Here is a 12,665-nt window from a genome sequence, read left to right as displayed (position 1 = left end):
GTCCGCGAGCCCCCCACCCAGCGGGACGATGAGGACCCAGCCCGCCCGCGAGCCCCTCACCCAGCGGGATGATGAGGAAGCGCATGTAGCCCAGCCAGTCGGGCGTCTTGTGGGACAGCTGCTCCACGAAGAGCCGCAGCACGGCGCTGAGGTAATGCTGCGCGCCCGCCACGGCGATCTTCACGGGGGTCGGGGGCTGGGAGTTGCAGTTGCAGCTGAGGCCCCGAGGGCAGGACACAGAGGGGACAGAGGCCTCAGGGCGCCGTCCCTGCTGCCAGGACCACCTCGCTGCGCCCGAGGGGTGTCCCCAGGGCCCCGGGCACACACCGCTCAGGACGAAGGGAGCACCGTGCCCCCTGCGCCCCGGGGGGGGGGGCGCGACACCCAGGACCCCCAGACAGCAGGAGCACCGTGCCCCCTGGGCGGGGGGGGGGGGCCTGCTGGCCACACCCAGGAGGCCCCCGACGGTGGGTCTCTGCCAGGAGCCCCCCTGCACCGCAGGAACTCCCACCAGCGCCCAGATCTGGACAGAGGATGGGGCCGTGGGGAGCCCGTGGGCGGGCACATCTGGAACCCGCCCGCAGCCCCCAGGGCAGAGCCACAGGCAAGGCTGGGGCGCAGGGACCCCGACAGACACCCGGCTGCCACACGTGTGGCAGCTGGACTCACTATCTCTGTATCCGAGAGACGATGGTGCTGAAGGCCGCCTGCACGTCAGCCGCGGAGCACGTGCACACCACGGGGAGCGCGTGTCTCTGCAGGACTTCCGACAGGAACTGGGAGCGAGGGGCGGGCGGAGCCTCAGAGCTCCACCCACACTCGCTGTCAGCTCCACCCCTCGCAAGGACTGGGGACATGCTCTCCGCCCCAGCAGGGAGGACACCCCCGCCCCCTGCTCCCCCCCCCCCAGAAAGGACAGCGCCCCTCCCCACCTGCCCCTGCCAGTCGGAGGTGTTGACGAGAATGATGTTTTCAGGTAGCTGGTCGTCAGAAATGAGGATGTGGTTTAGCTGGTCGTACACGGTCTTCCTGGGGATCTGCAGACACAGGCCCGTCCACACCAGGTGGGAAGGGCGCCGCGTCCCGTCGCCCACCCAGCTGACCCCTGCCCCAGCGGCCACCCTGGAAGGGGGAGGAAGGACAGCCCGGTCCCGTTCCTGCTCAGGAACCTGGCTCTGCTCTGGACAGAGGTCACTGGGCTGTAGACACCGCGGGTCGGTCAGATCCCGCCCTCGAGCTGCCCGGCCCGGGGGGGTCGGAGGTGTCCGTGGCCTCTCCTGGAGACGCACCTGCAGCTGGCTCCTCGTGTCCGGGCAGCGCTCGTTGTCCAGGCTGTTGGCCCGCTCGTTCTGTGGCCGGGCCGGCTGCCGCTCCTTCAGGGATGTGCTGCGGCCCCGGCGGCCAGCCTGCTTCACCTCGGACCTGTGGGGGACCAGGACAGGCTGGGGCAGGCCCACGCGCTCACTGCCCAGGGAAGGGGGCTCTCAGCGGTGGGACTGTGGTGGATTCACGTGGGGCGGGTGGCGGGCGAGGGGCTCATCTGTGGGGTGAGTGTGGAGGCCACGAGCACACACGCACGTGCTTTAAACCCGGCATGAGGCCCGATTAAACGTGTGCAAGCAGAGAAGGGGTGGGGGCACCACAGCAGCCCCGCTGTCCCTCCGGGGCCTGGCCGCCCTGCAGAGGGACGTCCTGGGGTGGGAACGGGGGTTCTGGCCGTGGTGCAGGCACAAGGCCGACCGCGGCTGGGAGTTCGGCTAGGTGCCCAAGGTGAGGAAGGGCACATCACAGGGAGGGGCACAGAGACGACCCCCAGACTGACCAAGGTGGTGGGGGGGGCAGGTGAGACAGCCTGTGAGAGTGTCTTCCCATGCAAAGCTGCAACTCAGACCCCCACTTCGATGGCTCTGAGAGGCAGGGTCCAGGCCCCCCCCCTCCCCGGGGCTCCAGTGTTGGACCTGGAGCCACTATCTGGGGGCTCCTGAGCTTGATGGCACTGGGCACCCCCTCCCACACCAGCATCTGGTGTCACACAGGTCCACAAGGTACAGGTGGCAGAAAACGTGAGACGGCCACAGGAACCACACCTCAGCCCCAGCAGGACTGCTGGCTGCAGACAGGGTGCAAGGGGTCCACTGTGGACCCCCGGGTGGGCCGAGATCTCTGTGCTTCTAAGTGACTCTCATCTGGTCAGACGGGGCCCTGCCCACCACACCAGCCCACGTGGGCAATGCAATGCCCGGCCAACGGCCTCCCCAGGGCATGCTGTCACCTGGTGGAGGGGATGACGAGGGACTCCGTCTTGGTGATCCGCCCGCTGGGCGGCAGCTTCTCGGTGAACATGTCCAGGGCGGAGGTCTCCACCTCCGGGCTGTCCTCCGGCTGTGCAGGCTGCTCCCCAGGGGCGGGGGTGCTCTGATGTGCAGAGAAGGAGGCTCGTTGGGAATGCGCACCCTGTGGGGGCCTCCCGAGGGCCGGCCTCACACTCGGCAAGTCCCTGGTTTGGGTGGAGGTGTCTGGGCCTTTTTTGGGTTCGCAACTTTCTGCACATGGTATGGACACGCTGGCCTGGGGAGCCGAGCTGACCCCCACATCCAACCACAGGGCTCCTGGTCTCAGCTGCTGGGGAGACCAGCACCAAACCTCCTCCAAATCTCCCTAAAACCTGCCCTCTGGTCCCAGACATCTTCCTTGAGAACCTCCATGAGAGAACAGGGGCCACCCAGCGTTCACAGTATTTATGCTGACAGCAAAGCAGGGGGACACGCACTGTCCCCAGTGATCTGGGGGGTCCTGACCGTCCCCTGAGGGTAGAGGTGAATCCAGGGGGCCCTGATTGTCACCCAGGATCGAAGCAAATCAGGGGAACCCTGACTGATCCTCTGCCTGGGGATAAATCCAGGAGAGTCCTGAAAGTCCCCTGAGATGGGGGTGAATCCAGGGGATCCCTGAGCATCCCCCAGGGTGGGGGTGAATCCAGGGATCCCTGACCATCCCCCAGGGTGGGGGTGAATCCAGGGGAGCCCCGACCATCTCCCAGGGTGGGGGTGAATCCAGAGGAGCCCCGACCATCCCCCAGGGTGGGGGTGAATCCAGGGGAGGCTTGACCATCCCCCAGGGTGGGGGTGAATCCAGGGGAGCCCCGACCATCCCCCAGGGTGGGGGTGAATCCAGGGGAGCCCCGACCATCCCCCAGGGTGGGGGTGAATCCAGGGGAGCCCCGACCATCCCCCAGGGTGGGGGTGAATCCAGGGGAGCCCCGACCATCCCCCAGGGTGGGGGTGAATCCAGGGGAGCCCCGACCATCCCCCAGGGTAGGGGTAAATCCAGGGATCCCTGACCACCCCCCAGGGTGGGGGTGAATCCAGGGGAGCCCTGACCATCCCCCAGGGTGGGGGTGAATCCAGGGGAGCCCCGACCATCCCCCAGGGTAGGGGTAAATCCAGGGATCCCTGACCATCCCCCAGGGTGGGGGTGAATCCAGGGGAACCCTGGCCATCCCCCAGGGTGGGGGTGAATCCAAGGGGCCCTGACCACACCCTGGGGTGTAAGGTAAGGACCTGAGTGTCGAGCCCTGCCCCGCGGGCTCAGACCCCTAGAGACAGTGTGTTGGTGGACTCTGTGCTTGCACAAATGAACGTGCTCTGGGCCTGCTCACGTGGGTCACCGTGTCAGAGACGCTGTCACTCGGCTGCTTGACTCCCAGGGCCCGGGTCTTCTCAGGCACATCAGCCTGTGTGGACCAGATGGGAATCAGGGCATATTTAATGGTGGGCACGGAGGCTGGCTCACCTCTGGCCAGGGGGATCTGGGATTGGGGGGCAGCCTGTGAAGACTGGCCAGGGCTTCCTTAGACTGAAGGCTCAGGTCACCCCGTGACAGTCACCTGGCATCAGGCAGGGAGATTCCAGCCACACGCAGACCCAGGAGCACGGTTAGCTCTGGGCTGGTCTGACACTGGTGTGTAAGCAACACCCTGAGGGATCAGAGACGGGAAACCCTGGAAGGCCCACCCGCGGTCTGTGCTCCCATCAAGGGTGGGCACTGCCACGTCCAGCCTGCTCACCGGACTCGGGGGCTCCTTGTGGCTCCGGACGCTGTGGACGCTCCCGATTTCCGTCTGCGAGCTGGAGTGTGACAGCCCTTCGAAGTAGGGCCTGGGCGTGGGGACGGAGACAGGTCACCCTCCAGGACCCTCCCCAGGCTGAAGGCTCAGCCACTGTGCCCTGGGGTCTGGCGGCCACACAGGGCTGGGATGGGGCAAGGGAACCACAGCCCAGGAGAGGTTGCCCTGCGGCCCACATCAGCTCCTCCACTGGCTCTGACACCCACAGCCCAGGACCTCGCCCCCGAGCCCTGCCCCCTCCTGGCCCGACACCCACAGCCCAGGACCTCGCCCCCGAGCCCCGCCCCCTCCTGGCCCGACACCCACAGCCCAGGACCTCGCCCCCGAGCCCCGCCCCCTCCTGGCCCGACACCCACAGCCCAGGACCTCGCCCCCGAGCCCCGCCCCCTCCTGGCCCGACACCCACAGCCCAGGACCTCGCCCCCGAGCCCCGCCCCCTCCTGGCCCGACACCCACAGCCCAGGACCTCGCCCCCGAGCCCCGCCCCCTCCTGGCCCGACACCCACAGCCCAGGACCTCGCCCCCGAGCCCCGCCCCCTCCTGGCCCGACACCCACAGCCCAGGACCTCGCCCCCGAGCCCCGCCCCCTCCTGGCCCGACACCCACAGCCCAGGACCTCGCCCCCGAGCCCCGCCCCCTCCTGGCCCGACACCCACAGCCCAGGACCTCGCCCCCGAGCCCCGCCCTCTCCTGGCCTGACACCCACAGCCCAGGACCTCATCCCTGGTCCTGCCCTGCCCCCTCCTGGCCTGCACCCAGGCTGCACCCAGCAGTTCTGTTGGAGGGCCAGCAGGCCAGCCAGGGGACCTCAGGCTCCTCGGCCAGCTGGCAGGAACACAGGCTCAACAGTGCAATGACGGTGGGGTCAGCAGGATCTAGCAACCCCAGGCAGACCAGGCCAAGTACCTTGTCCCCAGCAGACAGCTGGGGAGAGGGTGGGGGGACTCATAGATTCAAAGAGACTTAGAAGCCTTTCAAGCTGATACGGTGGACAGGGGGCACATGGTCTGATGCCAAAGCCACCAGGGAGAGAGAAATGTGGGAGTGAGGGCAGAAACAGTGCCCGAGATGTCCACGCAGACTCCCAGAACTGTGAGCACCAGCTGCCAGTGACCTGGAGGTGGCCTGGGTCAGCCAGCGGCCGACAGGAGCAGGGCCTGTCCCAGCGGACGGGGGCAAAGCCCAAGGGGCCTCGGGAGGTGGGTGGGCAGCAGGCAAGAAGCCGGGCCCCTGGAGCCACAGTGAAGGCCAGAGGCGGACACCTGAACCAGAGCCCGCAGATGCCACAGGCGCACCGACAGTAGGACAACCAGAGGCTCAGCAGCTGCACAGAAAGCCCACCCTCCCCCCATGTGCGCGTCTCCCTCCAACCGACTTCCACCACCATGTGAAAAACAAAACCAGGAGGCCACGGGGGCTCTGGACTGCCACGTGGCCCCCTCTTGGCAGCCTGCCCGGACCCCACAGTGATGCCCCCAAGACGGGCCACATGCACTCCTGCCCTCCCCTGCCCCAGCCAGGCAGATGCCCTGCTCCTTGGGGACATGCCCACTCCCCTCCCCTGCGCACAGGGAAGCCCTGCGGTCCCAGCAGCCCGTCTCCCCATTGCACAGAAGGGCCTCTCCTGTGATGGTCGCCTCAGCCCGGCTGGGACCTCAGGAAGACCCCTGAGCACCCTCCACACGCAGGGCCCCTGCCCCTCCATCCCTGACCCTGCAAGGCCTCCAAACTGGGCCTCCAAACTGGTCTCCTGTCTTCATGCTCCCAAGCGCATTCCAGAGAGATCCCTCCAGAACACAGGCTCCCCGTCCCACCCCGCCACAGCCTGCGTCCCCTGCCACATGTGGGGGGCCACGGGGTGCTCACCTGGGGTTCCACAGAGATCCCTCCAGAATACAGCCTCCCCATCCACCCCCCCGCCACAGCCCGCGCCCCCTGCCACACCTGGGGGCCACGGGGTGCTCACCTGAGCTTTGGTTTGGGGGTGCTGAGGACACTGTCATCGTCCTCCAGGTCAGGGCCGCTGTCACTGGGGTTCTCCATGTCCAGCGTGTCATACAGAAGGTCCAGGTCCTCCTCCGCCTCGGGGACACGCTCTGCAGGGTCCTGCTCTGAGTCCAGGACCTACGATGACGTCAGACGTGTGAGCGCACGCACGAGGGGTGGGTGGGGGTCCCCTCGGCAGGACAGGTGGGAAAAGGACGCAGAGCCGCCGAGCACCCTTTGTCCAGCAGGTGCCAGAAGCCCAGCTGTGCCGGACGCTGGGGTGACCCCTGGGGCCTCCAGTCACGGGGTGCCGGCACGGCTGGGCCACTCCTCCCCCCGTGACTCAAGCTTCCACACAGAAGTGCGCAGCTGGCACAGGCCAGCACCACAGCCACACGGGAGATGTTCCCTCCCCAGGGCCTCCCTGGCCTCTCACTGTCCCCTCTCCTCCTCCTCAGGCACCCACTGAACCGACTTCTGTCCCGTGCGTCCGTCCTCTTCCGGAACGTCAAGGAGGTGGAGCCACACGGAGAGCGGCCCTCTGCGGCCCTCTCACGCGGCGCGGCGCGGTAAGACCCGTCTGCGCTGTGTCTGCCCGCAGCGAGGCCTCGCCACCGCCCGCGCCGTCCGCGGTCTAGCCACCGCCAGGGGGTGGACGTTCTGGGGTTTGCCGCTGTAGACGAAGCTTCTGTGACCGCTGAGTCTGCGTGGACGCGCCCGGGTCTCTCGTAGGTAAACGCCAAGAATGCCATCGCTGGTGGAATCGCCCGGAGGAAGGCCTGCTGCGCACCCCCGCCAGCGTCTCCTGCTCCGCTCGAAGCCGCAGCTGCCGGCGGGCGTCGCGTGGGGGTCGGTGAGGTTCTCGCTTGCGCCTCCAGGACGCCTCGTGACGCCGGGCACCTTCTCGTGGGTCTGCTGGCTGTTTATGTATCTTCTTCGGAGAAATCGTCTCGTCAGACCCTCTGACCAACTGTTACGCTGGACGATTAATTTCTTACCCGTGTCGTCTTCGTATTTGGGGTTGTACGTTTTCCATCTTCTGGGTACTGGTCTCTCATGGGATCTACGACTTGTAAAGCCCTTCCATCTTATGGCCACCATTTCATCTTCTGGAAGGTTGTTCGGAGCACATGACTTTTATGTTTTGATGGGGTCTGACCCCTGGTTTTCTCTTTGGCTCCCGTGCTTCTGTGTCCTACCGCCAAGACCACTCCTCTGTTTTCTCCTAAGACTGCCACAGTGTAAGTTCTTATACTTAGGTCTTCGGTCCATTTTGAGTTGGTGTTTGTACGTGGTGTGAGGTAAGGGTCCAACTTCACCCTTCAGCACTTGGAAATCTAGCGGTACCATCGCTATTTGCCGAAAGGCCTATTCCCCCCTATCGGGTGGTCTTGGCATCCTTGCCAGAAATCAATTGACCACAAATAGAAGGATTCAGGGCGCCCGGGGGGCTCGGTCGGTTGAGCGTCCGACTTCGCCTCAGGTCACGATCTCCTGGTCTGTGAGTTCGAGCCCCGCGTCGGGCTCCGTGCTGACGGCTCGGAGCCCGGAGCCTGCTTCGGATTCTGTGTCTCCCTCTCTCTCTCTGCCCCTCCCCCACTCACGCTCTGTCCTTCTCTCGCTCAAAAATAAATAAATGTTAAAAAAAATTTAAATGGATTCACTTCCGGTCTCGCTGATCGTACGGTCTTGATTCCATACCTCTTCCTGAGTTTTGAAATGAGAAAGCATCGTTCCTTCAATTTCGTTCTTTTTAACGATCGCTTATTCTGTTTGTTCCGGGTCCCTTGCGTTTCCATGTAAGTTTTAGGACTCGCTGGTCTACCAACAGGCAGCTGGGGATTTGACGGGGACCCTCCCGAATCTGTGGAGCGATCTGGAGAACCCGATTCCAGTGCCTGCGTCGGAGAGCAGCTGACCTCCCGGAGCTTCACATGTGTGGACGGGTGGCCATCGCCCTCAGTTCTGTCACAACCACGTGTGCCAGTGACACCTGGGACACTTACCTGCCACCTCTCCTGGGTAGATCCAGAACCTGTGGACTAGCTTTCCTCTGCCCACACGAAGGTAAAACCAAAGCATTTTTCTTCTGGTTATAAAAGTGAGCAAACCCATCACCACGCACTTGGGGCGGCAAACAGCTAAGAGAGGGAGCTCCAGTGCCACGGCGCGTCCGCGGTGGGGGGCGGGTGTGTGGCGATGGGGCCCACAGAAGCTAGTCTCTGCTCAACTCTGCAAACCTGAAGCTGCTCTAAACATAGTCGGCTTAGAACCAACAAGAAACACAGAACTCATGGTCACAGCCCGAATGACGTCCAGCCTCCCTCCTGGTCTGTTCCCTGGGTTGTGATTCGAGAGACACGTAGGCAGCCGCTGCTCGACCCCCGAGGTATCACGGGAGCCCAGGACGGTCAGAGGCAGAGCCAGGATGTGGCCCGGGTGCCCCCAGAGCCCTCGCCTCATCAGGACACCCCGCCGTGGGCCTGGGGGGCAGGCAGGATCTCACTCACCTCATCTGACACTTTAAACCTTCGCAGCAAGGCCACGACCTTCTGCTTGAAGTTTTGTTGCTGCAAGGCAAGTGGGACAGAATCAGAACCGAAGGGGGTGGGTTCCCCGCGAAGGACACAGCGGGCTGCCAGGGGCAGCCGGCAGGAGAGAGGTGCCTGGCGCACAGTCTGTACGGGCTCCCGCGAGCGCGGCTCTCGCCCGCCAACAGCACTGACCCTTCGCAAGCATTAAGAACCACAGCCGCACCGGACTTAGTAACAGACCCAGGAGGGGCGCGGGGAGGGCGTGTGCCGTCCCTGTGGCTCTTCCCTCGGCCTCCTGTGGCTGGCCCCTTGCCACGGCACCGCCTCCCTCCTGTAGGACCCAGGGGTGGGCACGGGCTGGGCAGGGGGGGCAGCGAGGGCTCAGCAGAGACCCCAAGCTCCCTGTGTGCCCAGCGCTGCGCTGGGCCTCAGAGTCCAAGCTCCGGCCACGACTGAGGCAGCCACCCTCAAGGGGAGCCACGCTCCCCTGCACGGACACCCAGTGTAAACAGAGGCTCACACAGGTGCTGCCGTGCCCCCAGCCGGGGCCTCCAGAGGAGGTGGGGAGGTGTCTGGGCTTGTGCCCCGTGGCCTTTTACCCGGTGTCCACCCACCGTGCCGGAGGGCCTCAGCCCACGTGCAGCAGCGGCTTGGCTCTGGGAGCTCTCCCCGGGGTGGGCGTCCTGTGACGGGCCTCCATCTCCGTCTGGAGCTCCCCCCACCCGCCTACAGGCCTGCCCAGGCCCCAGGGCCTCTGTGCTGGGCGGACCCAGAGGCTGAACAGAAACAAGGGACTGGCCTCACTCAGGGAAGGGGACAGCCTCCCAGCTCTGTTCCTCTGCTCTTGGAGTGGCCTGAGCAGGACGGGGGTAGCCCTGCCTCCTCCCCTGCCCCCAGGGCCAGGAGCCACTGGCCCCCCAGGGTGAGCTCCAGGACCCCCTGCCAGAGAATAAAGAACAATGGGCGGCTCCTGGAGTCATGGCCTGGGCCTCAGGGTAAGCCAGCAGAGCCAGATCAGGGGGACCCGGACGGCGCCTCACCTCCCGACCCCCCACCCAGGGCCCCCCAACCCCGACCACCCCCACCCTGCCCCAGTGTTAGTAAAACCAGTTTCCACCGACCCTGGTCATGGACGCCGTTCTTACTATCGATCGCCGCTGCTTCTTGGGCTTGCCCACATCGAAGTCCTCCTCGTCCAAGTCCTGGGGAGACACGGAGCCCCGGGCTGGGAGGACTGCCCTCCCCCCCCCCCCCCCCCCCCGCTTCCCCTCCCAGTGCCTCCCGCACGCGGGCCCCTCAGGAGGGTCCAGGGCTGTCTGCCGGGGGCTGTGCGGCTGCGGGGAGCCCTGAGGCCACATCTCCCAGGTGGCCGCACGTCCCGCACACCAGGCCCCAGGTTACCTGCCCTTGCACGGCATCGTCACTGGCCTCCTGCTCAGAGGAGAAGCTCTCATACTCCTCCTCAGAGTAGTTATCTACGGAACGAGCAAATGGAACAGGGAGTGCCTTGAGATTCCGACCGGTGTCCCGGCAATGAGGCAGCAGCCAGAGGACCGGGCCCTGGGCACCCGCAGCCCCCACGGGCACTTCCAGGTGGGGGCAGGGCCGCACCTCCCGGCTCCCACAGCGGCCCCCGTGGGCCTCAGACACTTCAGCCTGGATCTCGTGCCTGACTGGCTCCCCCATGTGCCCTCCCACACCTCAGGGGAACAGTGGCCCCATCATGACGGTGGCAACAGCCACGCCAGGATCTGTGCCAGACTCCAGAAGGCATCGTGATCAACCCTGTGACCTCCTGCTGAGCTTGCAGCTGTGGGGCGCAGGGACGGGACATGTGGCACGGGGTGCGGGGCGCAGGGATGGGACGCGCGGGACACGGGGTGCGGGGTGCGGGGATGAGACGCGGGACGCGGGGTGCGGGGCGTGGGGACGGGACGCGGGACACGGGGTATATAGGGCGCGGGGATGGGACCCCCAGCCTAGGTTCCCAGAGCAGGCACGATGTTGTCGTGAGGGTGCAGTCCAGAGGGAAACCCACAAACCCTCTCAGCCCCCCGCCCCGCCTTCTCAAACCCGGCAGGACAGGAAGGCAGACACACCTGTGGACTTGGCTTTGGGCCCAGCCTGCATGGCACTGTCCTCGTGGTCAATGGGCTGGCTGGACAGGGAGAAGATCCAGATCTCGGCCACCTTCACGGAGGCCTCCTTGACGCTGCTGCAGAGGCTCAGGACCTGGCCGCCCTCGGAAGGGTGCTGCATCACCTGGGGGTAGGGCAGGGCTGGGCGCTAGAAAGCGCACCGGGCAGCGCCACTTTCCGGGTGCACGTGAGCAACGGCACGCGGCAGGCAAGAGACACAGCCGTGGGGCAGCCTGACAAGGGGAGGCACGGGACACGGGTGTGGGGGCCGCGGGAGGCCACTGGCCAAGAACGGGGCGGGGGGGCGGATCGGCACTAGGCTCTGCCACTGGGGACTGGAGGCTGTCAGAGAGGGGAGGGGCTTGGCCGCAGCGAATAGCGTGTGAGGCTGTGGCTGTGGGCCACCAACCCCGGAGACCCAAGTCCAGGGGCCTGTGTCTGTGGGGGACCAAGGAGGACCGGCCAGCAGCGTGGGCCGGGGGTCTCGTGCGGCAAAGCCAACGCCCGCGAGGCTGGCCCACCTGGCCGGTGAGTCCTTAGAGCCATTCCGGTCGGGAGAAATTTCCATTAGACCAGGGAGAGGGGCACCGCCTCCGCGCACCCCGTGCGCCAGCCCGGGTGAAAGCCTGCGCCCCACACCCGTCCCTCAACCCAGTACCGCCACTGTCCGAGCCCCGCATGGGGGTCCCAGGCCAGATGAGAAGGGCCGAGGGGCACGGGGTCAGGCTGGTCAACCCACTCACACGTGGCGCCCTGCCCTGCCCTGCCCCAGGCGGGCACCAGCACAGCTCTGTGTGGGCACCAAAGTGGCCTGGACAGCCCGGACCACCACCCCATGACGGTGGAGGCCCCACGGCACAAGAGGCACCAGGGCCCGCCCCACAGCTCCCAGAGGCCCGGGCTCCTGAGCCCCACACCTGCCACACCTGGGACGCCAGGTCCCCCAGGACAAGGTGGCGTCGGGCAGTCGGGTTCCATTCTGACCAACAGCGCTTGTTTCCAAGGGAGCTTCCTGACGTTCAGGTCACCCCCTGACCCAGAGCATGCGCGTGCCACCCTCCCGGGCAGTGCCGGCAGAAGGGAGCGGGGCTGTCCCGGGAGGGAGCAGCTGGGGTGGGGGCACCCGCAGGGACGCTCTTTCCGGGAGGCCGCAGGACGGACCCACGCCGGGCCAGGATCTACCCTCGGCCAGAGAGCAGCCGTCACAGCAGAGCCCAGCCACACAGGCCGTCGGGTCGGGGCGCCCGGGGGGGGGGGGGGCAGCCGGCTGAGCGGGGACGCGCTCACCTCTGCCATGTTGATGGAGCCCGCCGCCAGCGTCTTGTAGCCCAAGATGGTCCGGTTTTTGTACCGCTTTCTCCGCTGCAGCATGATCTGGAGCTTGTTGCCTTCTCTTTTCAAGAAATGAGGGTACTGCAGAGAAGGGAAGTCACGGCTGCCCTATGTGCCAGCCGCCACTCCTCGCTGGGCCACCGTGGGCCTCAGTCCGGGACACGCTAAGAGCCGCCGCTGGCAGGTGTGAGCGGACTGCCAGGGTCTCTGGGCAATCAGCGGGGCGGTGGCCACCCAGCACAGCTGCCCACGACGCAGACTGCAGAGGGCGTGGGCCCGTGAGTGGTGCCGGTCCAGGCTGCCGTGCAGAGCACGCCAGGGGCTGCCACAACAACAGGGCTCACGTGCGAGGAGCACAGGCCACACCCCTGCACGCGGCTGTCCAGACCGCAGAGCCGTGCACTTACGAGGGTGAACAGCTCTCTGATAAAACTGGCCCCCGAAGAAACTCAACACATAACCCAGAAGGTCCCGTGGTGGCGTCAGAATTAGGGTCACGTGCACAGCCAGGCAGGCCCGGGGGGCCGGCGGGAGGCAGGGGCCAGCGGG

General features: G+C 66.1%; 1 protein-coding gene across 2 annotated transcripts in view; it reads right to left on the bottom strand.

Annotated features, from left to right (window-relative positions):
• PACS2 (phosphofurin acidic cluster sorting protein 2) overlaps positions 1-12,665 on the bottom strand; it is a 53,671-nt gene that overhangs the window by 9,151 nt on the left and 31,855 nt on the right. The window contains exons 4-16 of one of the 2 annotated variants that reach the window (XM_042990745.1): positions 12,072-12,197; positions 10,746-10,908; positions 10,048-10,121; positions 9,768-9,848; positions 8,623-8,682; positions 6,093-6,250; positions 4,067-4,157; positions 3,659-3,733; positions 2,273-2,415; positions 1,290-1,422; positions 933-1,037; positions 670-776; positions 61-215 (exon numbers count right to left, since the gene is read on the bottom strand). In XM_042990745.1, the coding sequence (XP_042846679.1) occupies positions 61-215; positions 670-776; positions 933-1,037; positions 1,290-1,422; positions 2,273-2,415; positions 3,659-3,733; positions 4,067-4,157; positions 6,093-6,250; positions 8,623-8,682; positions 9,768-9,848; positions 10,048-10,121; positions 10,746-10,908; positions 12,072-12,197 (1,471 nt within the window). The remainder of the gene's footprint in view (positions 1-60; positions 216-669; positions 777-932; positions 1,038-1,289; positions 1,423-2,272; positions 2,416-3,658; positions 3,734-4,066; positions 4,158-6,092; positions 6,251-8,622; positions 8,683-9,767; positions 9,849-10,047; positions 10,122-10,745; positions 10,909-12,071; positions 12,198-12,665) is intronic. The other variant, XM_042990746.1, reaches the window with a different exon arrangement.

This window comes from Panthera tigris, chromosome B3, assembly GCF_018350195.1.
Source record: "Panthera tigris isolate Pti1 chromosome B3, P.tigris_Pti1_mat1.1, whole genome shotgun sequence".
In the NCBI taxonomy this organism is placed as follows: domain Eukaryota; kingdom Metazoa; phylum Chordata; class Mammalia; order Carnivora; family Felidae; genus Panthera; species Panthera tigris.
This window is presented reverse-complemented; position numbering and strand designations above follow the sequence as displayed.